Raw genomic sequence first — 23026 nt, 5'->3', positions numbered from 1 at the left:
TCAACATTGTAAAAAGTGGCACATAATCAAAGATGTTGGGCCTTCATGAACTGCATATTCAATATGAATATCTGTGCTGATGTGTTTTGGACTCTGTCAGTGAAGGTCTCCAGGTGCTATTAAATACAGTCCTTCTTTTATGATGTAAACCATGCACAGTAGGTGAGAATTTTTATGGCTTCTTTTGGCCTTCAGGTCTTTTTGAGAAAATCTCTCAGGTGGCTGTGTAAGTATTGACAGATTAGCTTACCTTCAGCTATACAGAAGTTTTACACTTGATGAAACATCTGCACTTAGCACTGCTTGTACAGGAATTTGAATGAATATGTTGTTATTTAAAAGGTCACTCTTTAAAAGCCTGTTTTATTCATATACATTGTGCAGCTAAAGTCTAGTGTTTATAGGCTTTAATTAGTGGATTTAGATGTGAGGTCTGAAGGCGTAGTGTTTTTATGTGGGCCTCAGGACAAATTGTTTTCACCTCTTAGGCAGCTAATGGGAATACAAATAAAGTTAAACATTATATTGACCACATGGCAGTAAAACAATGATTTTAATGACAAAAGTGATAAATTTCTCCACAGTCTGGGGGAACAGACATATTTCTAGGCAGCCTGGCGACGCCTCTAAAACAGCATTCAGATCATGTGACACAGGCTCTTAATTATCATGGAGGCCTGAGCTTATACCTCATCCATTCCTTAGCATTTAGCCTCATAAGGAAACCCTCATCAATAATTCAGCTGATTTACACGCTCAGCCAAGCATGTGCTGCTGCAATTAACATTAGTATGGTGTTTATTATGTGTGTTTGTGCATGTGTGTAGATTCTGAAAAGGAATCTTGTGTGCTTTGCAGGCTTCTTCGTGTGTTGCAGTAATTTAAATTAAAGCTGGGCTGCTGTGTGCAGAGTGTTAAAGTACATATGTGAGCACTCCCCGAGGCAAATCAGTGGCTTATATACATATATATATATATATATATATATATATATATATATATATATATATATATATATATATATATATATATACTCCTCTTATATATCAATGATACAGAGGTTGGTGAAGAGGTCAACACACATGCACACACAGGCAAACAATTAGGGTTTTCCTCTACTACATGAAGCATGCACATACAGAACATAGACAGGCACATAAAGGGAATAAGTTATTTCTACTTGAGTTTTGTCTGAGTGTCCGCTGAGGCCAAAGGGACAGCTAACAGACTCATATTGATGAGATGTTTATCTCTTATTATAGAGGTTTAGCAAGGTTTTTTTTACCAGCTGATAGAGACATACATTTTTTAAAGTTTTATTATTGCCTTAGAAATGTGATTTTCTGCGGGCCTCTTAGAGGAATACAAAACTTTAAACCCCTGTGAGGAGTTTTCATCTGGTTATGAAACAGACTGAAATTAATACTGATGCCTTCAAATGACCAACAAAAGTAAACATGACCAGCAGCAACACAACTGACTTTAACTTTTTAATTTTTAATGCCTGTGCTGCTGCAGACAAGTTGGAGTGAGATAAGAAATAATTATTCCAAAATAGCAGTTATACAACACAGCATCAATTATGTAAGGAATAATGTATAGTGAACAGGTGGTTGTGCAAATTAGGATACTGGCAGGGTGGTGATTTGACTACACAGCTAAAGAAAAAGATAACCCCTCAGATTCCTTGCTTGGTAGTGTTTCCATTGCAATGGAACATTTCATCTCATAACAAAGTTATCATTTTTCAATACACATGAAACTAAACATTTCTATTGAGGGGACATTAGACAAGAGGAGCGGGACTTCGGCAAGAGGATTTTTGTAACATTTCTGTCCTCATTCAGCTGTCCTACTTCTTAGAGCTTTGCAGTTGACACACCTTTAAACATAAATGAGGCAAATGTTCCAACTTGTAACCCTGATTCACTGCCAGTTATGGTTTAAGTTACTTTGTAGTGATCAGCAAGTTGGAGATGTATACACCAGCTCTGCTTCCATTGCCTGGATTGCAGGTCAGTTCCTACTCCATTTTTCCCTATCAGACATGGTTGGGGTTCACAAGATCTTCAGGCTGCTGTCACATCTTTTCTGCTAACTGTCGCTATATCCAGACTCTCAAGACCAGCCTGAAACGGCAACTAACATTTCTGCCACAGTATCAACAGGTAGAGGTGAAATGTGCTGCACTCCTTAAAGTGAATTGATGTGATATGATGTGTTATCAAGTTGCCCTTGGCATTGCTATTCTGTTAAGATTTTTTCACTGTTGTGATGGGGTTTGACCATTTAGAATCAAGAATTTCACACCGTCTGGTAATAAGTAAGAAAGCCAGGTGATAGAAGTGAAATGATAAATATAAATTGTTTAAGGCTTAAAAGCAAAGAATCCATTACCTATGAATGGGCATGTAATTATTTAGCACTTTTCTGGTCTTTCCGCCCACTCAAAGCACTTTTACACTACTTAACACATTCACTCATTCATACACTAATGACAGAGGATGCTGTACCATCAATATTAACCAATCCCATTCATACACTCTCATGAACCCCTGACTCCATCATTAAGATGGAAGGGGGGTTCAATGTCTTGCCCTTTGACACTTCAGTATGTGGCTCTGGGAGCTGGGATTAAAACTGCAACCTTTCTGATTGAGAGATGGCTGACTCTACAGGTACCCCAATCAAGAAAAATCAAAAGCACAATATAATTTAAAACATGTAAAAAGTTGGTGTATTTCATAGATAGTACCAATGACAGTGATGAAAGGAGGCAATACAAAATGTTTGAAGTGGATAAGTAGATGGTAACAAAATTGTGCATGATGACAATGAAAGTGTAGTACTGCCCATTACATTCAGATTCACAGGTGCAGGTAAAAGTAATATTTAACATTATTACCCAGCTGTGATAAGATCTTGATTCAGATTGGTGAAGCAACAGTTCATAGCAACAGTCCACTTTTCCTTGATAGCAGACCATTGTTATGAAGAACAGACTGTTGATTGGGATGCTTCTGTAATCACAGACTCTTGAGGACTAACTCTAATCATAGCAATGCACAGAAAGAAGTCCTGTAAATTTGACCCGTTTGTTTACGAAAAAAAAAGATTATGAAAAATCGGACAAGAATAGCAGAAATAAGATGGGAGACACAAAAAAATTAGGCCATGATCTGCAAAACTGAAGGTGGCGCATGAAGTAAGCACAGGACTCGAGATAGGAAACTCAACCAGATGCTGCATTGATTCATGCGGTTAAGACCAACTGCATTCTGCAGAATCAGCCTTCCATGAAAAAATGAGTGACATGTTGACTGTTAAAAGACAGTATGGGTTGACATGTACAGGAAAAGTTCAGCAAAGAGATAGGAGATACTGCGAAGTCCACAGAGAAAGACAGAAGTAAAGGTTCAATCTGTGATGCTGCAAGAAGTCAGTTCACCTCATAACAGGCAGCACATTCTTGCTCCAGGGGTCCAGATTAATCTGCACATTCTCCTGCATGAATTTGATCATGATGCTTGAGTAATCTCACAGCAACCATTGATGGTTCTTGCAAATATGTTTAAATACCATCCAAAGCTGCTATCCCACTTGTAAAGAACTGTAGAGAACAGGCTTTGTTAAATGTTATCACAATGCAAAGCTAAATAATGATGATAATGACTGTTAACTGTGCAGTTCAGGGATCCCTAAAGCTTTTGCAGCCCTGGACCTAAATGAGAAAATTTAGTTTTCTCTCTCCATGGGACTCATGCTCATTAAAACAAACTGGCATTTTTCATCACAGAGACCAAAACTGAATAATTGTGGGCTCTCACATTGGACTGAAAGCTCAGTGAGGTTAACCCAACGTAGTGCAGATAGGCCATCAGGCTGGGATCATTAAAACATTAAAAAAGTCAGGCCAAGGTCCACTTCTAGTCCCGAACCAGTCTTTGAACAACACTTCTTTACACAGTACGACTCCCAGCAGTGATATTATAGCTGTATGGCAGATAATGTGCGGTCTTTGTGCAATATATAATCATTACAAAGAGCCAGAGACTGATGATAATGAGTTTCACCCATCTAGAGAATGGAGTGCTTATGAATCATAATCTAAAAGACTGTGTGTTACAGCCTGCAGCTTATATTAAAGCTCACTGTAATAGACAGAAACACGTGGGAGCGAGTTTAAATCAGTTTGGGATCCGTCAATTCTAATTTCTGTTTGTGACTTTTGATAAGAATCTTACGTGAGAGCTATAAAAAGACCCAGAGACAGACAGCAGTTTTAGAGATAATTAAAGACAAATATATAAAGTAAGAGTGCTAACTGGAACAATGTGATGTGATTAAAATAAAAGCAGCCCATCTTGCAGTTAGCCTCTCTCAGTGGTAACATTAGCTTACCGCTGATGATGTGTCATAATTATAGAGAAGCTGAAAGATTCTGTTTGAGGAGCTTTATTCCCAAGACAATGACCTAGAAATATAATGAATCATCATTGTGAGAGCGTGATTTATAATCAGTGTTTTCTTCAGGACTGTTAGGCAAAGTGGTGCTGGGCAGAAGTCTACTCAAATGAGAGTGATGTGAGCACTTAAAACTTTGAAATTACACGACAGTGAAGCTTCACAGCTAATTAGATTTGGACGAACCTCACGATAATGCGGTCTGTAACCATCAGGATATTATTTTTTGATCACTCTGACTCAGCAGGTTAACTTATTTGTGTGGGGGGCTCAACAAAATGATACACTCCCTGTTTTGATTGACCTGTAAGTGTAAGAAGGTGGGGGAGAGAGAAAGAGATAGAGAGAGAGAGAGAGAGGGGGGAGGGGGGGGCAGAGTGGATAAGAGGCCACAGGAGGAGACGGAGGAGAGCTACGGAAGAGGCCATATCAACAAAACTGAACTCTCTCTTCATCCAGTGAGCATCTGAAGAGCACCTCGAAAGCTCTTACCTGAAACACATGTCAGCTGATTACACATACAGACAGAAACACACACACACACACACACACACACACACACACACACACACACACACACACACACACACACACACACACACACACACACACACACACACACACACAAGCATACTTTCCCACGCTCCCCCTGCCTCTCTCTTTTTCTGTGCACCTCCTTTCATCAACTCTTTGACCGTGTTTTTTCGTTTTCATGGTTCATCCGTCAGCCGCTATAATAACTTTAGGTTTGTGCTTCACCACTTTGTATTCTCAATGCAAATGTGTTTTGTGTTTATCTGTCTTTACATTGCCCTCTGAGCCAGACATTTACCACATTTCTACAATTCCTCGAGCCAGTGGTTTTTAACTGTTTCTCCTGGGAAAGTCAACAACAGCATTCTTATAACAAAGAAAAAAATGAAGCTGACAACGGGAAAGACATAAAACTTTATATGCATATTGAAAATGGCTTTGTTTCATGAGCTTTATCGTGTTTTCTGAGACACTAAAGCATTTTGAGTGGAGACATTTTTTCCATTAAATTCCCTACTCTGCAGTATAAAAGTATTGCTGGAAACATCCAAACAGACACTGAACCTTCAGAATAAACATAAGATACTTCAGCTCTTAACCATTAATGTACCTATAGTAAGATTATTTTCACTATTTACAAATACAGTTATTTCCCTCTGTGCTTCTGAATAGGATAATAAATAAAACGTAAAAGAGACATAAATTCATTGTATTTGAAAGCACATCATTGAATCTTTCACCCCAGGTGATGACAAAGTTCAACATGAAAGGAGTTCAGCTGCGTTGTAATCTCAGCTGCTCGACACACTTATCTGAACTCTGTCATCTACTGTTGTGTTTGTATTATGAAATATCCTTTTACATGAAGTAGCTGTGTTTCCCTCAGAATGAAACGGGATCTGTAGCCATGGCAGGGGTATTGATATGCATTACCGTATTTTATTACTATATGGAATACATATACTATATTTTGTTACTTCATATATATTAATAGTGCCTTTCCCTCAAACGTATTCTAATGTGTGTTTATAAATCACTTTTATTTGCCCACCTTACTTCCTTTTAATTCTATTATCTCGTTTTCTCAGCCTGAATGTGTCTGATTTCCAGACAGAATTGATCAGGTGACCCCTGTGTGGAACAGGCCTCATTATGATGTAACATTTGGCATTGATCTAAAACTAAGAGTGCAGAATGACATCTGGAGCAACCATCTGCAAATAAACGAATAAAAAGCAGCATTATGAGAAGGTTCATATGTATAAATATAAATATATATATATATAAATTTAAAGTTATGTTTTGGGGATTTTTTCCTTTATTGGATTGGAAAGCTGGAGAGAGGCATACAATGTGGGGAGTAGTGAATGGTGGAAGACATGCAGCAAATAGAGGCCGGGAGGGGAACCTGCGACCGTTCTGACGAGGACTATCCTCTGTATATGGGGTGCACGCTTAGACCGCAAGGCCAAATGCGCCCCAGAAGGTTTATATTTAACATGAGACATCACTCCTCAATCAGTGCATTAACAGGTGGAAAGTATAGAACCTCTCTCTTTCATCATTAATTATGGTTTGCAATCTCATATGGAGATTCCCTCTCTCATCCACCAGAGCCTAAACCTATACCAAATTAAGTCTTGTATGAGAGCATGGCTGACACAGGTACATCTCCAAATGCAATGTGTATGTGTGAACTGCAAGTTCCTGAAAATATCAGGGCCTAAAAAGTCCTGAAATATTGAAGAAAATGTCAGGAGCTCATGTGTGAAAGGGGATAGCCTCTTTATTGCCACCAGGTTTAAAAATATTTATTTAATGGTCAAGCACCTGTTAAAATTGTCTTTAAATACACCCTTCCAGAGTATTAATCTACCCCTGAAAAGGCTTGCAATGGTGCATTGCAAAGGTCATGGAGTTATTATTTACTCTTATATGAATGAGTGTATGGAGACTGTTTTTGGACAAATTGCTGGAAAAATAGAGTTATTTACAGATCTAAAACTTGACTGGGCAGCTGAAGAAAGTGGAGATCTGTTGCAGCTGTAAAAAATGTCAAACAGACAGATGAACCCCCAACAAATTCAATCACTTTTTACAAATTCCCTAAAAGTTGAGTTGTAGAGATTAAAGGTTTGCTTGAGGCTCTTTGATGGTATATAAATGACATTTGCATCATAAGCTTGTGTTTAAATTTTGAATGGCCTTTTAAGTGCAAATTCAGGATTAAGTCAGTTTGAGGATTTCTGACATGAGCCCAGCAGAGAAATTTGACAGCAGTTTTTTTTCCTCCCTCCTATAACAATCTCATGTTGTTTGCATGAGCTGGATTTGTTTCGGCAGTATGAACCTTTGTATTTGATGCCAATGAAAGCCATTTCACTAAGAGTGAGAGAGCGAGGGATGAGAGAGCGCAACATAGAAAGTGTGTTTGTGTGCAGATTTTTGGACAGAACATCAGAAACAGAGCAGAGCAAGGAGACAGCTTGTTCTGTTTGCATCATATCTCACACAAACACGCATACACAGCCTCGATACACTCATAACACAATCACACAAATGCGGCAAATCATTCATCCATCTTTTATGCCAGGATGCACAAAACTTCGGCAGCCTTTTATAAATTGCAGTTAATGCATGAGAGAGGGAGAAATAGAGGGCTGAGCAGGCCTGGAATACAAAAGTGGAGAGGAGTGGGTGGGTGCAGAGGCAGATGAAGAAGACCTGAAGAGAGATGTAGGAGAGAAATATACAGGAAAGATGGGCGGAAAGCAAAAGAGAGATGTTAAGAGGTCAGATTTGCTCTTTCTCCAGGTCATGTTCTGTTGCTTTTCAGGAAATTCTCCTTTTCTATTTGTGCTATTGTTGTCCGTTTTTAGCATTCCCACCATCTACATTTTACTTCTTCTTCCCCTATTTTTTTTTTCGTTTTATGCTAACCACAGTTATTCATCCACAGAGCTCCATTAAGACAGAGCTGGTCTAAACTGGTTTCTGTCATGTTGTCTCCTCTCATTTACATTTACATTACGTTTTAGGCCTGCAGCAGATGCTCCCAGCCAGAGCAAAGTCGAATGCAAGATCCCAAACACAGGCTGGACAAAAAATGTCATGTGTTGTGTTTTGTTTTTGGGAACAGATCACACAGATAGATGAGAAAAGTAGAACGGAATAAGATAAGAAATGTGAAACTGAGGACAGTTCTCTTCATTAAAACTCTGCTTGTATTGGTGTTTGGAGTAACTCTCTAATCCTTTATCACTTACATTTCTCCCTGAAGGTTTTATTAAATCTTTATGACATGTTTTGCATGTTTAGATAAGCACTGGTACGTAACATTTTGAAAATTGTTACTGTAAGACTGTGCGTGAATGAAGTGTACTGAAGCAATGGACTTTCAGTCAGGTTGAAGGTTGAAGTTTGTAAGAGGTATTATTTTACAAGACTGTTCCGTTTCATCATACCCTGATGTTATTAGATTAGGAAATAAATACCTTTACAGGGTGCAGAAAACAAAACCTTTCATAAATTAACTTCACAAAAAAGACCACGTCATTGTACAGTATATCAAAAGTTTATTTGACATATGCCAAAGGATCGAGGTAGGGTGGGATGAACTGGAGGCAAGGTAGGGTGGGATGAACAAGGGTCGAGGTAGGGCCAGTGTAAGGTGGTATGAACCGGGGTCAAGGTTGGTATGAACCAGAGTCGAAGTAGGGTCAAGTTAGGGTGGTATGAATGGGAGTCAAGGTAAGGTCGGATGGACAGGGGTCGAGGTAGGGTGGGATGAACGGTAGAAGAGGTCGGTGGGATCAATGGGGGTCGAGGTAGGGTGGGATCAGTTGGAGCCGAGATAGGGTTGGCTCAATCTGGGTCGAGGTAGGGTGGGATCAGTTGGAGCCGAGATAGGGTTGGCTCAATCTGGGTCGAGGTAGAGAGGGACGAGAAGGGTCAGGTTAAAGAGCGATGAAGTAGCCTGAACTGTCAAGAACTGGGATGTTGAGACCCAAGGGAATGTATTGAGATGCTTTTGGTTCAGCATCCATGTGGGTTCCTGTATGAGGGAAGTGGAGTGAAGTAGTGGTGTTTGGCGGTGAGGGACTTGAGAACTGAGACAAATAGAAAAGAAGGAGTTAGGCAGGCTCATAGAAGTACACACAGACAATGTTCCTTAACCTATGATATAATAACTTCAAAAGAAGCCATTTATTGTGTTTAAGTGTCCTGCATTCAATATCACAAAGTGTGACCTCTTGTCTCTCTGCTGACCTCTCCCAGCATGTGCAGGTAGTTTTTTCTGTTAAACAAATGTTCTCTTGCTGTCTTTGAACAGTCAAAAATATCATTCACTGTGAAAATGTCTAAAAAGTAAGAAAAAAAAAAAAAAGGCTTTCCATTCGGCATGCTGTCAGTCATCTGGTCTGACACCCAGGGGCATGGCCTGAGGGGTGGCACAGGCCTCCTTGAAATCCATCTGACCACCCCAGTTGCAACCCCGAAATCCCAATCTATGAGCAGCTATTTGCCTTGTCAGAGGCAGGATTTATTGTTACAATGACATATTTGGACTGTGTTGCAACAGGATGCGAGTAGTTTTCTTTAAGGTAAAACATTTCCCTTTGTTAGTACTTTAAATTGTCACTATAGAAAATCATCATCTGTTTGAGTCCAGGGGCCATACATTTGAAACAGAAACAAAAAATGCAACTTAAATATCATAAGATTATATGAACTGATGTACAGTTCAATAATTTAGAATGATGGCTACTTTGTCCTTTGACCTTTCAAAAAATTGCAAATATCTATTGTTTTAGCTCAGTCTGAGAGCTGTCCATATTATGTTTTGTAACGCAGGAACACCTTACTACAGACAGCTTTTACATGCACCTTGATCTTATTTGCTATGATTTGCTGCTGCTGTACTAGGTTTGTGCTTAACTTCAACATATATGTTGATAGCATGCCTTAAGAGAAAAGGGAAGTACATGAAAAATATGTGTTTTAAATTAAATGATGTAAAGAAGCATGTTTTTTTATCTATGGTCTTAAAAGTTATTGTAAAGGAATATGGGGGTTATCAGGAGTTGTTCCTAATAACATTACTGAGAGAAGACTTTAGCTGTAATCGATTACAGCTAAAGTCTTATTTATTTATTATTTATTACTTGTTTTAAACTTTGAACTTTAGAAAGAATCAATTGTTTGTAAGCATATACAGTACATATAATACAGTGCTAATTGACAAAAGAGGACAAGAGCTTCCCTTTAGACCCTTTTTTAATTACACAGCAGGTATGTTGACTTGTAACATAGCACAGGTGTAATGACAAAACAAAAAATGACTGTATTCTATTAAAGCGATCTTGCTCCAGGGGTGCTGTGATTGTGTGTGCTGACTCTCTGTCACAGCTTACTGCACTCTTGATGGGACTGAGCCACAGTTGCTAAAATTTGTTTCACCTGTGCTCCAAATATGTGCTGTTTAAAAGGCATTTCTGAATAGAATAGCATAGAGACATTTTTAATGTTATGTGTAACACCTGTGTGTTTCCTGATTGGACGTGTCTGAATATCTGCTGTTTAAAAGGCCTATTCATAAATATTGTGGTAGAATTGTCCAGCTTTGTTCACATTCAGTGTCAAATTAAATTAGAGCTGCTTCTTTTTTTCTTTTAAGGCAGGAAAAAAAACACAGAGATGGTGAAGACTTGTTTGTTTTATGTCGGATGATCTCCATAGACAGATATTTCAAAAGTCATGACAAGGGTGTCAATTTCTGCTCTTAAATAAAAAGACTTTTCATCTTCAAACCTTTTATTCCTTTACCATATTTGTCAAGTTGAAAATAAAAACAAACAGAAAAAATCCATATTGTTATTCTGAGGCTTGTATTTGAATCAAACATGATGCTGAGTCAGCCAAGGATATATATTTTAATGGGACATTCAAAAGGTGTGTGGTTGCTCATGTTGTGGATTGTAAGGGATATTTCCTCCTGCCAGAGTTTTAACTTTTACATCATTGCAAATATTGATGTGACACTTGGTCAAATGATGTATCTGTTTGCAATATGATGCTGCACATTCCTTCAGCAATTACTAGATAAAGGCCTACCTAAAGAGTGGGGAAATATAGTTCTAGAAAGTTCCCCTTAGAAGAGACGAACGCTGCTCACCATATTAATTTCCTTTTTTTGCAGTGAGTCAAAGCGGCCTTGCTGGTGACGTTTGTCCAGATCCTGGAGTACCAGAAAACGGAAAGAGGATGGGCTCTGCTTTCCAGTAAGTTCTCTCTTAATTCCAGACTAAACTGTTCCTTTTACTCTTAGTCAAATCAACTCTGTATATTTTAAAAGCATTTGATCCTATGTCCAGAGAATGTTATGTTTATGAGTTTCAAACAATATTGTTCTATAAATGATCTCATTTAAATGTTTAAACCTGCCTAAGGTCATATTTACAAGCCTAGAAAAAGCAATGCGGTCATTCTACTGACACATAAAAAGAAGGATGCATGCTCAATTTAAGTGCTGTGTTCTTTGATTGTGAAGTCACAACAGTTTAGCCAGCCCATGACAGGTGGTATTCAGGAGGGGCCGATTACTGACACTTAACTGTAAGTGCCAAGCCTTGCAGAGGTGGAGTTGTGCTGTGAAAACATGCACTCTTTTTACACTAAAAGCAAGATCACTTGTTGTTTTGGTTCTCCTCCAACCTTTCTTGGCTCAGCAAAATACTTGACTGTGCACCGTGCAAGATGGAGAGTGGATGCAGTGGGGGACTGAAGCTTGATGAGGTTATTCTTGATCTGATGACTCCTCATGTTTGAGCTTGTAGTGAGGAGAAAAGTGGGACTGACTACCCAGGGTCCTTGATGGACCTGAAGTATATTTATTTATGTGTTCACTTTTTAGAATTAGTTATTAATATCTTTAGGAAACTGAAACTGTGTAATGAAATGGACAGAGACTCAGTCTCTTCCTGGAAATAATGTTTCGTAGAGGCCCCTCTTACCTCTACTAAATCCAAATGGTTCAGGCCCCCGTTGACTTGACAGGATTGTTCTGACACAGTCTTCAGGGTGAAGTGAATGATGTTGCCTTGACGGTCCTTTAAATAAGTTTGTGATTTAAAAACAATGACAACAAGAAATTACAAAGACAGAAAGGAAACAAGTGGCAGATAAAAGGCTTTTGACTAGTTCCTTTTGAAGGAAAGGTGTGTGTAACTCAAAATACTGCTTTAAGCTAACACCAGCAATTTAGATTTAAAAAAGATTTTAAAAAAGATATTACCTCACTGTAAAGACCAATAATTTTGAAGCGATATCTGGCACAATTCCAAGTTAGCTAGCTTAACATACTTGACATCAATGGATTCATTAGTCTCCAGACTCATATGAAATTACTGGATTTGTGCTAGCTTTCAAACTGAGTCCCATAATGCCTTACTGACACAGTGTATTTAATGTTAAGTGAGATTATTCACCACTATCTAAAAAATGTTAAAAGTCGTCAAGTATAAGAAGTGATATTTCCAATTTAAGGTCTTAACATCAGGTGGGGTTTAACCTGAATAAATGAAACTTTTTTTTTTTTACTTTGATAGACAAATGAAGGGCCCTTTTCTGTTATATCACAAGTCACTATGTTGATGTTGATGGGACTAAAACTCTGTCTCGACCCCATCTCTTTACCTGGGTTTAGGTTGATCAAAAGCTAGGTTGTGTTGGCATTCCAACATGGTGACTGTCATCGATGGGCTTCAAAACCTTTATTCAGAGAGCAACAAGTTATTAAGTCCATGATCGAAACTGCCATTATCACCAGCCAACAAAGGCTGAGACTGTCTTGCTGAATTGTATCAATCAGGTAATTTTCATTTTAACAATCATCATAATCTCTTATCCTGTTAACCATTGGTGTCTACCAGTTGCATTACTGATCACCTTCTGGTTTTTAAAAGTCCCTAATATGGGTGACATCCACAGGGAATGAAATTGAATGTAGGGGAAGCAGGGTCTTGGCAGCAAAAAAAGGACTTGGTAGGGATTTTAAAATGATTCACTGCATGGTGTCTCTCATTTTATCAGTAGATGGGGAGACATAATTTCATTTAATCAGGAGTGAGCAATTATGAAATAATCACCTCTCCCTAAGACTCATCCACTTAGCATCAGCGGCAGCTAAATTGTTCTTATGTTCCCCTCATGTTTATGAGGGAATCAAGATGGGCATTACAGTTTTACCTTTTCCCGAGAATATCTGCAGGCCAGAAAACTTTTTAAAGGATAATCATGTTTTTTTTTATCTCCAGCTCCTGGTGCTTTTCTTTACCATTAGCATCTCTGAGTGCACAGACTCTGCAGAACCATTGGGGGAGTTGTCTGAGTTAGTGAAAGGTCATTACCTCTGTGTTTGGGTTTGTATGCGAGCGTTATGCGAGTGTGCATGCATGTTTGCAAGGGTGTGTTTGGTGTGTGTGTTTGTGTGTGTGTGTGTGTGTGTGTGTGTGTGTGTGTGTGTGTGTGTGTGTGTGTGTGTGTGTGTGTTTGTTTCAGGTTTGCATCCAATCATCATTAAGCACAGCGATGCAAGAGCTGGAGCAGCATCATACCTTGGTGGAGCAAAAGAGGAGGAATGGAGAGAAAACATAGCTGTAGGGAAAACAATTTTTCACTGATGGGCAGTACAGATGTGCAAGATGGCACATATACAGTTCACAGGAAAGCTTTTAGTTCTTTTAAAGGATGTAGCCATAAATACAGAGTTTTCTTTACTTTAATTGTAAACTTCACAATGAGAGGCAACGTGTTCTTTTTTGTGCCATCTGCATTGCCGAAGTAGCTGAGGCTCTAGAGTGAAAAACCCAACTCTCCGTGACAAAGGCTCGAGCAGAGACTTGGCTGCACTGTACCACTCTACAGCATTTAACAACAGGGTGGAGCTGCTGAACAACCAGAAATCCTACACAGCGAATGTTTGGCCAGGTGGTAGACTGTGGTGAACATCAGCAGGGAGGGGACATTAAGCTTCACAGACAAGACACCATGCAGACTTCCACTTAGATGGCTGAATGTCCCACTCACGTGTCAGGCGACGGGGTGTTGGAGGGAATGACAAAACAAGGAGGAGAATGATGAGAGAGAAGCGGAGAAGAGTTATGAAGATAAACAGACAACTGAAAAATGAGATGAGTTCAGAAATGCACAATTTATCACAGAGAGAGAGAGAAGTTATGGATGATCTAGGGATTTAGAAGCTACTGCATCATTGATGAAATAACATATAACATTCTTGGTATAATCAACTTAACAGTTTTTTTTTCTTGAAGGGTCCAGTATGAAAGCAGGGATATAGTTGGTCTCTACAAGTAACAAGATCCCGCCTGACCACAACTTTTTTTTTTAAAGCACTCTGACATTGAATCAAAGTTTCTGTTTCTGCCACTTTTGACAAGTGTTGCTGCTTCTGTGTCCCTTTTTATAGAGTTGGCTCCAGCGTCCAGTTCAGCTGTGATGACAGCTATGTACTACAAGGTTCTAAAAGTATCACCTGTCAACGAGTCACTGACACACTGGCAGCCTGGAGTGACCACAGGCCCATCTGCAGAAGTAAGTTTCACCTGTCCTTTCCTCCTGAAACCTGTTATGACCTGTCAGGTGTGCATTAGAGATAGAGACATTTCATACAATGCTTTTACGTCAGCTGACAGCGCGAGGACAGGCAGAGCACATATCTGCTGGTTGGTGTCAGTTTACATCAGCTTCAATTTTGTTTGAAATAGGTTATACTTATTTGGCTGTATAAACAAGTCAATAAGTGACTACATTTTCACATTGCATTCTCATGGGCTGACGCTGACTTCTTGTTAATCTGAATAAGTTAACCCTCCTGTTATGTTCGTTTCTCAGGAACAGCAATAATGTTCCTGGGTCAACTTGAACTGGGGCGTATTATCCAAAAGTGTCAGAACCCAAAGAGTCCCAATACATTTTTTTTTTTAAATGAAACACAGTTGCAAAGAAACAACTAGTATTTGACACTCCTGACCCCTTTTAGCCTCCACTTTGACTACTGGGTCAAGTTGACCCAATAAAAGTATCTATGTAACAAAAACATGCAGGGGGTGTTACAAGTATGTGAAATTAACCATTTTTATTTTATATGTTGATTACGCTAATTAAGCCAAGCAGAAGAAGTTTCATACCGAAAAATCACTTTTAACATTTTTTTTTTACTTTGAACTTTGAAATGGTTCAATCTGACCCGGAAAAAAAACAGGAGGGTCAAGACAGATGTTGACCAATGTTTACACATTAGAAATGGTGCACAAATGTAAAGATGGAAGGTGACAATTAGTATTTATGAAAAGATTGAAACTAATGGTTGTGTCTTGTGTGATTCTTTCTTGTTTACTATGTTTTGAAACTTTAGTTTAGTTTTGTCATTTTAAGTCTGAAAGGTTTTAAATCATAAATTCAAACATAGTGGATAAAGATTGCCTAACCTTTTATGTTATGCAAAAAGGGAAGTCATTGTACTTGCCCATATTTAAGATCCCCCACATTCACACTTTTCAAAACTTAGACCCTTGAATTCAAAATATTGTTTTGTCATTTTGAACTTTTGTGATTACCTTTTCAAATTTTAACATATAGAGTGTGATCACATGTGTAAATTAACCACCAAGTATTTAAATACCATATAAATTACATTCATGTGTATTCTATAAAAGGGGTGACAGCCCTGCTAATGGGCTTATCTTTGTTCTATTTTTGTCTTGTAACATGCTCTCACACGCATTTTAAGATGGTCTTTATGTTCTTGTCATCTGTGAGAGCATAAAGATCATTACAAGAAACTATGTGACACCATATTTCATGGCTGCTTGACAGTTGTTCAATGACAGTTGTATTTTTAACCATTCTCTTTAAATTAGTGTCAGAACTCATTCAATTGGTGGTTAACTTAGTCTACTTTTGAGCCACTTTGTTCAGGACAATCACTGTGTCTCTCCACCTTTCATCCCCATGGCGCTGTAGTTGTGAGTGCGTGGCTGACCTCAGTCGAGAAGAGTACACTCACTTTGCAGACAATTCAATTACTAAAGCTGAATTTACGATGATCCCACTTTTTTGTACGATGTATTTCAAGGGTAAGGTGGTTGGGAGGTTGGTTTGATTGTGGTTCATTTAACTTTTGCCAGCCCAGTGGGCTAACTAACAGGATGAATGGTCGCGGTAAGACTACCTAAAACAGGTGCTCTAGTCATCAGTGAAGCAATAAAAATATACAGCCCTTTTTACAAACACTGTGCACAAACCAGAGTTTATCTGGACACGTTCTGCTGACTACTGTAATTCTACAACCCCGTGAAAAACTTCCTCTGTATTGCGTCCTCCTCCTACTTGTCTTTGACTCACACACAGGAGGGAATCACTTACCATAACAAACTATGTCACAGAGAAATGTTACCCTAAAGGCCAAACAACCCAACAAATGCACAGAAAACAGGTTAGGAGCAGCTCTAAAGGAGGGTATTTTATTTCATCAATGATCTGAAGCAGCCATACATGACTAAGGCTCTTGTCTACGTCTACTATAGAAAGCCTGAATTGCCTTACACATGAAGAAAACAAAAACAGATGCACTTTGACAATCTAAAACTTTAGTCCAACACAGCTCAGGACTAATTTAAAGAGGGAGGTTCATACTGTATTAAGCAATGAGTGTTTTCCATAAACTGCACATTTTTCCTGACAGCAGTGCCTTTTTTTTTTTTTTTTTACATCAATACACTGATGTTTACGGAGCCCCTAAAGTGACATGTGCAGAAATCTTTTTTGGGAAAGTATCTCGTGCGCACGAGATACTTTCTCGTGCGCACCAGATACTTTCTCGTGAGCACGAGAAAGTATCTGGTGCTCACGAGAAAGTATCAGCCAATCATCGTGTAGATTCCAGGGTATGTGGTTGTGAAGCGATCCCTTTAGCCATGCCCGAGACCAGAGCGCATCGAGACCAGAACGCACCGAGACCAGAGCGCACCGAGACCAGAACGCACCGAGACCAGAGCGCACCGAGACCGGAACGCACCGAGACCAGAACGCACCGAGACCAGAGCGCACCGAGACCAGAACGCACCAAGACCAGAGCGCACTGAGACCAAGACTAGTCGATATCATCCCGCATTTAGGCAGTTATTTAATGAGGACTATGTTTGGTCCTTTGTTACAATGGGTAGCCTATCTGCAAACGTTTTATCCTCACCCCGTTACTGTATTATTGATCAGTCTGACGTTCGTTTACCTGCATATGAAAAGTGCTTTAATTCCTTTAACCCATTATGTTAACACCATGATGATGTTTTATGCTTGGTCCAGATTTGCTGAAGTCCGTTTTACACTGCTGGTATATCAAAGCTAATAGAACACGGATTAGGAAATTGCTCAATGTATTTGTAAAGCACTGGAGTGCGCAGGTGTCTTCTTGCTGTGGAGAATAAGCAAAGCTTGAGTCAGTCTCTACTTTTTAGACTTTGACATATTTATTGAGGCCGTACAGGAGGTTTCATCATTAATATCCTGGCATAAAACATAATCTCCTGCTCTCCTCTTCATTAACATAACAGGGCGCAAATACTGTGTGATGACGTCACATCTTCACGCACAGTGTAACCTTTGACAGAACAGTACAATACAAAGAGCAAGGGCGCCATCTAGTGACCACATTTAACAGTATTATTGCCACAGATAATATCTGATCAATAAAAATAAGTTCACTTTGATTTGCCAAAGACTACCAAAGACTACCAAAGACTAGCTAAATCAGTTCTTCAGTATAATGTTCAAATTAAAGGAATTATAGCACTTTTCATATGCAGGTAAACGAACGTCAGACTGATCAATAATACAGTAACGGGCTGAGGATAAAACGTTTGCAGAGACGTCAGCAGATAGGCTACCCATTGTAACAAAAATCAAACATAGTCCTCATTAAATAACTGCCTAAATGCGGGATGATATCGACTAGTCTTGGTCTCTGTGCGCTCTGGTCTCGGTGCGCTCTGGTCTCGGTGCGCTCTGGTCTCGGTGCGCTGCTCTGGTCTCGGTGCGCTCTGGTCTCGGTGCGCTCTGGTCTCGGGCATGGCTAAAGGGATCGCTTCACAACCACATACCCTGGAATCTACACTATGATTGGCTGCATAGGAGTGAGACATCTGATTGGTTACAGACATTGCCCTGCAGTCTCAAAAATTCCATTCACAAATGCAGTGAGGTTCACAAATTACAAACAGTTCGTAAATGCAGACTGAACAGTCCGTATATAAATGTAACAAGATACAAGGCAGCCCAAGGTTGAAATAAAGCTCAACTAACTGCTGTACTGTCATTTTTAGATCGAAACTGGTTGATCTCCAGTGCTAACTTGGTATCTCGTGCGCACGAGAAAGTATCTCGTGCGCACGTCAAACTTTCTCGTGCGCACGAGAAAGTATCTGGTGCTCACGAGAAAGTATCTGGTGCTCACGAGAAAGTATCTGGTGCTCACGAGAAAGTATCTGGTGCTAGCGAGAAAGTATCTGGTGCGCACGAGATACTTTCCAAAAAAAAATTTCTGCACATGTCACTTTAGGGGCTCCGTAGGATGTTGGTAGAGAAAACAATCAAGATTCTGTCCTGATCATATAGCATTCATTGTTGTTTTCAATACCACTGTAGCCTGTTGTAAGGAGGAGACACGAGCCAAACCATCAGTCCTGATGATCCGCTTTACATCCAGTTAACCACTTAGAGGTCAAGGAGGTCCAAAGTATATAATTTATGTCACACCAGCTTCCACAAATGTACAAGAACAACATGTGCAAATAAGATTAGGTTATTTTCAGTGTTTGTTGTTCAGGTGATTGGTTGATGACAATTCAAGGTTAAAAAATAACAGTAACCTTATTCTGAATGTGACAGTGAGCTCCTCAGACTGTTGTTTCAAAGTCACAAGCAACAAACATACTTACAAGGTCTTAAGTTTATGTTTACTGTTGGGGTTAAGTAATAGAAATACCTTAAAATTGTAATTTTATGAGCACTGTCAATGATATGACTTGGATTTATTTGATTTACATTTCTGTTGCTCAGTTGTTAAAACCCTGCTTCACTTTGTGACTTTCTGACTGAGTGACTTACTAAATAAGTGTGTGAGTGGCAGAGCAATGATGCAGTAGCTCTCAGTGCCCACATGTTTACTGACAATACCCTGTTGGGTTTATTGCTCCACAATGAAAAGATAGACAGCTAGCATACACACTCAAGTGTGTGTGCACTTACACACACTAACATTGACAGCAAGTGTCCAAAGGACAATGCCAAATACTCCATTGCTGGAACAGTATTCGCCTTGAACTGTTTGTGTTTGACAGGCAGGCAGTCCCAGCGCTCAGACACATACTATAGGGTCCTTGTCACATTGTATTATTTTTTACATGTGTGTGGTTTTGTGTGTGTGCGTGTGTTTGTCTGTGACTGCAAAAAGCTGCCTGACTCCATGATACTGGCTGCTCTTGTCAGTAAGAGACAGTAAAGAGGAGGGAGAGTGACAGAGTGAGAGAGACAGGAGGGCTTGTGGGTGATTTTCACAATTAGCCTTTTAGCACAGTTTATCTGAAATGCTCTTTTTTTTTTTTTACTGTTCTTCATTTCATGGATTAATTATTCTTTTGTTTTACTGAGGTGAATTTGATCCAGTTAATTTTTCAAGAGGGGAAACTCAGAGTTAAAATCACAGATTTTTTTCTTCTAATTTTGAAGTCTTGTAGCTCTTTTAAGCCTATTTTTAGTCACACAAACAAAATTAGCAAGTGACTGGTCGTTGGGAATTAAGCACAATCTAGACACCTAAAACACATCACATGTCCATTATTGTTAATTAAAAAGTTTAGAGTTGCAGATAATTTGTGACATTTTGTTGTTTGCCATAGAAGTCAGTCTTTGAATCTACTGACAGGGTTAAACAGAGAGAAAATCAGAATACAAGTGGTTCATTTCATTTTAGCTTTAAATGAAACATTCTATGACATTTGGTTGACTAATTTCTGGGGATATTTTTCTCAATGTATGGTAGGATGTATCAGTGAGAGGTATACTTTCAGAAATGCAAAAAAAAAGACGGAGCAAGGAAGAGAACAAAAGGTAATGGAAATGCTGCAGGGGTGTTGCAATAAATTCTGCATCCTGTATGTAGAGTTCCCTGAGGGTCCATCCCTTAATTTACAGTTATTAATTCAATGGTCTTACATGAACAGACCTCTTCATCCAACGTCCTTAATAGGTTGTTACAAACAAACAAGTAGGCAGGCACAGGTTAAAAATCCCTGTGCTGTAGCTCTGATGTGCTTTTTTAATCTTTGTGATCAGTCTCATGGGATTTAAACCCATGAGCGGCTCTCATTCTCTGCTGAGACTTTAATGTTAATTAGAAGCCTGTCTCTGTTTCTGTGTGTCCGTGTACGTGTGTGTGTGTGTGTGTGTGTGTGTGTGTGTGTGTGTGTGTGTGTGTGTGTGTGTGTGTGTGTGTGTGTGTGTGTGTGTGTAGTGTATACCTGTGTGTATCACAGTGTGTTTCAGCTCTCTTTTCTAATTAACAGGCAGATCAGTCATCTAAGGTCCTCCTCCTCTCTCTTTGCCCCCCCCTCGCTGTCTCCCTGTATCTCTTACCCTGTATGTCTCTCCCCTCGTTCTCCCTGTATCCCTCTCCCCTTGCCTCTCTCCCGATTCTCTCACCCTCTCCCTTGTCTCTCTCCTCTCTCACTTTCTTGTCTCTCTCTCCCCCTTTCCCCTTTTCTCTCCCTTTTCTCCCCTCTCTCCCGTATCTCTTCCCTCTCCCCTTACCTCTCTTTCCTTTCTACCTGTCTCACACTCTTTATTTGTCTGTCTCTCTTCCCTCTCTTCCTGTCTCTGTCCCTCTCATATCTCTATCTGTTTCTCTTTCTTGCTCTCTATCCTCCCTCTCCTCATTTCTCTCTCTCTCTCTCTCTCTCTTCCCTATCCTCTTGTGTCTCTCTCTTTGTCTCTTTCCTCCCTCTCCTTTATGTTCTATCCCTCTTCCATCTCTCTTCTCTCGCTTCCCTCTCTCCTCTCTTTCTCTTCCCTCTCATCTCTCTCCCCTTGTGTTTTCCCTTTTTTGACTTCTCTTTTCCTCTCTTTTACCTTTTTCTTTCTCCTTCTCATTCATTTACTCTCTCTTTTGCCCCCCCCTGTCTCTCTCTCTCTCTTTTCTGTCTCTCTCCTTTCATTATTTCTCTCTTGCCCTTGTTCTTGTTGTATTTTATAGTCTCTTTCTTATTATTCACTGCCTCTGTTTTACTGTCTTTCTAACCTCTCATGAAAACCTCTTATGTCTCTTTACTTTCTCTCTCATCCTGTGTTTATTTGCAAACTTTCTTACCATTCCCACCAATGTCACTCAGACCTCAACCCCACTATTATTTTGTATTATGCTTATATTTTCTCTCATCTCTCAATGCTTTTGCCTGTGTGTCATTGGCCTCTAAAGGTGGTGCTGGCCTCCAGCGGACTGATTATGGAAGATAAAAATGCAAATATATGACCAGATAAAACTCAGTCTGCAATATGAAAGTGCATGTTGACCAAAAACTGACTGAAAATGTCAAGTAAGCCATTTATTATTGCTCAAGAGAGGCGTGTTGGAACAGAACTTTTACCTTTTTTTAAATACCCCTTTAAGGCAATAACACCCGGTTGATTTTATGAGGTAATCAAGACAAGAAATAGTACTTTGAACATCACACAGGACAAAATCAATATGAATAGAATAAAGCACTAGGAAGATAATAATAAAAACTGCTGCTGATAACAAGAATCTGCTGCCTTTCCAGGAGCAAAGATACTGAAAGTTTTAGCTGCAGAGGAGTATCCTTTTGGGGTAAATGTTTCCAAAGCACTTATATGAATGAATAGATCAGTCCTTGTGCCCTTCTTATATGATAACACAATTTAACAGCAGGTAAAGCTCCTTCAACAAATGAATAGGAGCACAGGAAAATAATAAATAGAATTCATCAGATGCTATACTGAATCATATGTGAGAGTGTGGAAAAACATGACAAGTACATAATGATACATACCATATGCATTTAAACTAACCAGAAAGATGTTATTTGTGCCATAAATGTTCACCAAATTATTGCAGATAGTTCTCCCAAAAGCCGACATCCTATTTATAGAATATCAGTCACATGATCTGCAGTGAACGCATCAGAAAATGCATTTTAAAAGTTATCAGAGATGTTCTCATCAGGATCCCATTTTGGCCTTGCTTTTAAATCGTGCTCCCAATGTCCAGAGAAGAATACAGCTATATCCTTAAAGTGGACTGCCCAGGTTCCTGTTTTATCAAACACGTTAAGGTTTTGGTACATACTGTAGCTAAGTGAACTCAAAAGCCTGAGGTGGAAAAAAACATTTTGTTCGCTATGCTAATGGCTCAATGGGTATGCTAATGTTAGCCAGCCAGCCTGTTGGTCAGTAGTTAAAACAAGATGACCATCTTGTCTCTTGTCATACATTGTAATGGTATTTTAAACTGAGTGGATAGAATACTGAAAAAAAATAAAAAATAAAAAAAAATAAGCAGTATGATCAGCCCTCATGATGAAAACAGCTTCAGGCTAACAGACTGCCATTATGCAACTCTTGAAAAATGTGTTGAGTATTATTGGAACATACTTTCGGAGAGACGCCTCCAGTTTTTGGAGGAGATTCTGACATTTGACTTTATCCCGGAGTGTACTTCTTGTATCTGCTGTTTTGTCTATTTGTTTTGATAGTGTCTGTTTGTGTACCTAGAAAGGATAGCTTTTGAATCTATCAATTATTCCACACTGGAAGGAGTTGAACTGCAGTTCAATGGAGAAATAAACGTTGTATCAATCATACTTCTTCTAAAAAGATAACTTCTTACTTAATAAGCGACCAAATTCTCAGCTGACATGTGAAAACTGTAGCAAAATGC

At 39.2% G+C, this 23026-nt stretch overlaps 1 protein-coding gene across 1 annotated transcript in view; it reads left to right on the top strand.

Moving 5' to 3' along the window:
- Positions 1-23026, top strand: part of LOC117810667 (CUB and sushi domain-containing protein 1-like) — a 605880-nt gene that overhangs the window by 393665 nt on the left and 189189 nt on the right. Inside the window, 2 exon segments of the mRNA XM_034680592.1 lie at positions 11198-11279; positions 14486-14610. Coding sequence (XP_034536483.1) covers positions 11198-11279; positions 14486-14610 — 207 coding nt within the window.

Source organism: Notolabrus celidotus, chromosome 3 (genome assembly GCF_009762535.1).
Source record: "Notolabrus celidotus isolate fNotCel1 chromosome 3, fNotCel1.pri, whole genome shotgun sequence".
Taxonomy (NCBI): domain Eukaryota; kingdom Metazoa; phylum Chordata; class Actinopteri; order Labriformes; family Labridae; genus Notolabrus; species Notolabrus celidotus.
Note: the sequence above shows the minus strand (reverse complement) of the source record. Positions and strands in the feature narration are given on the sequence as shown.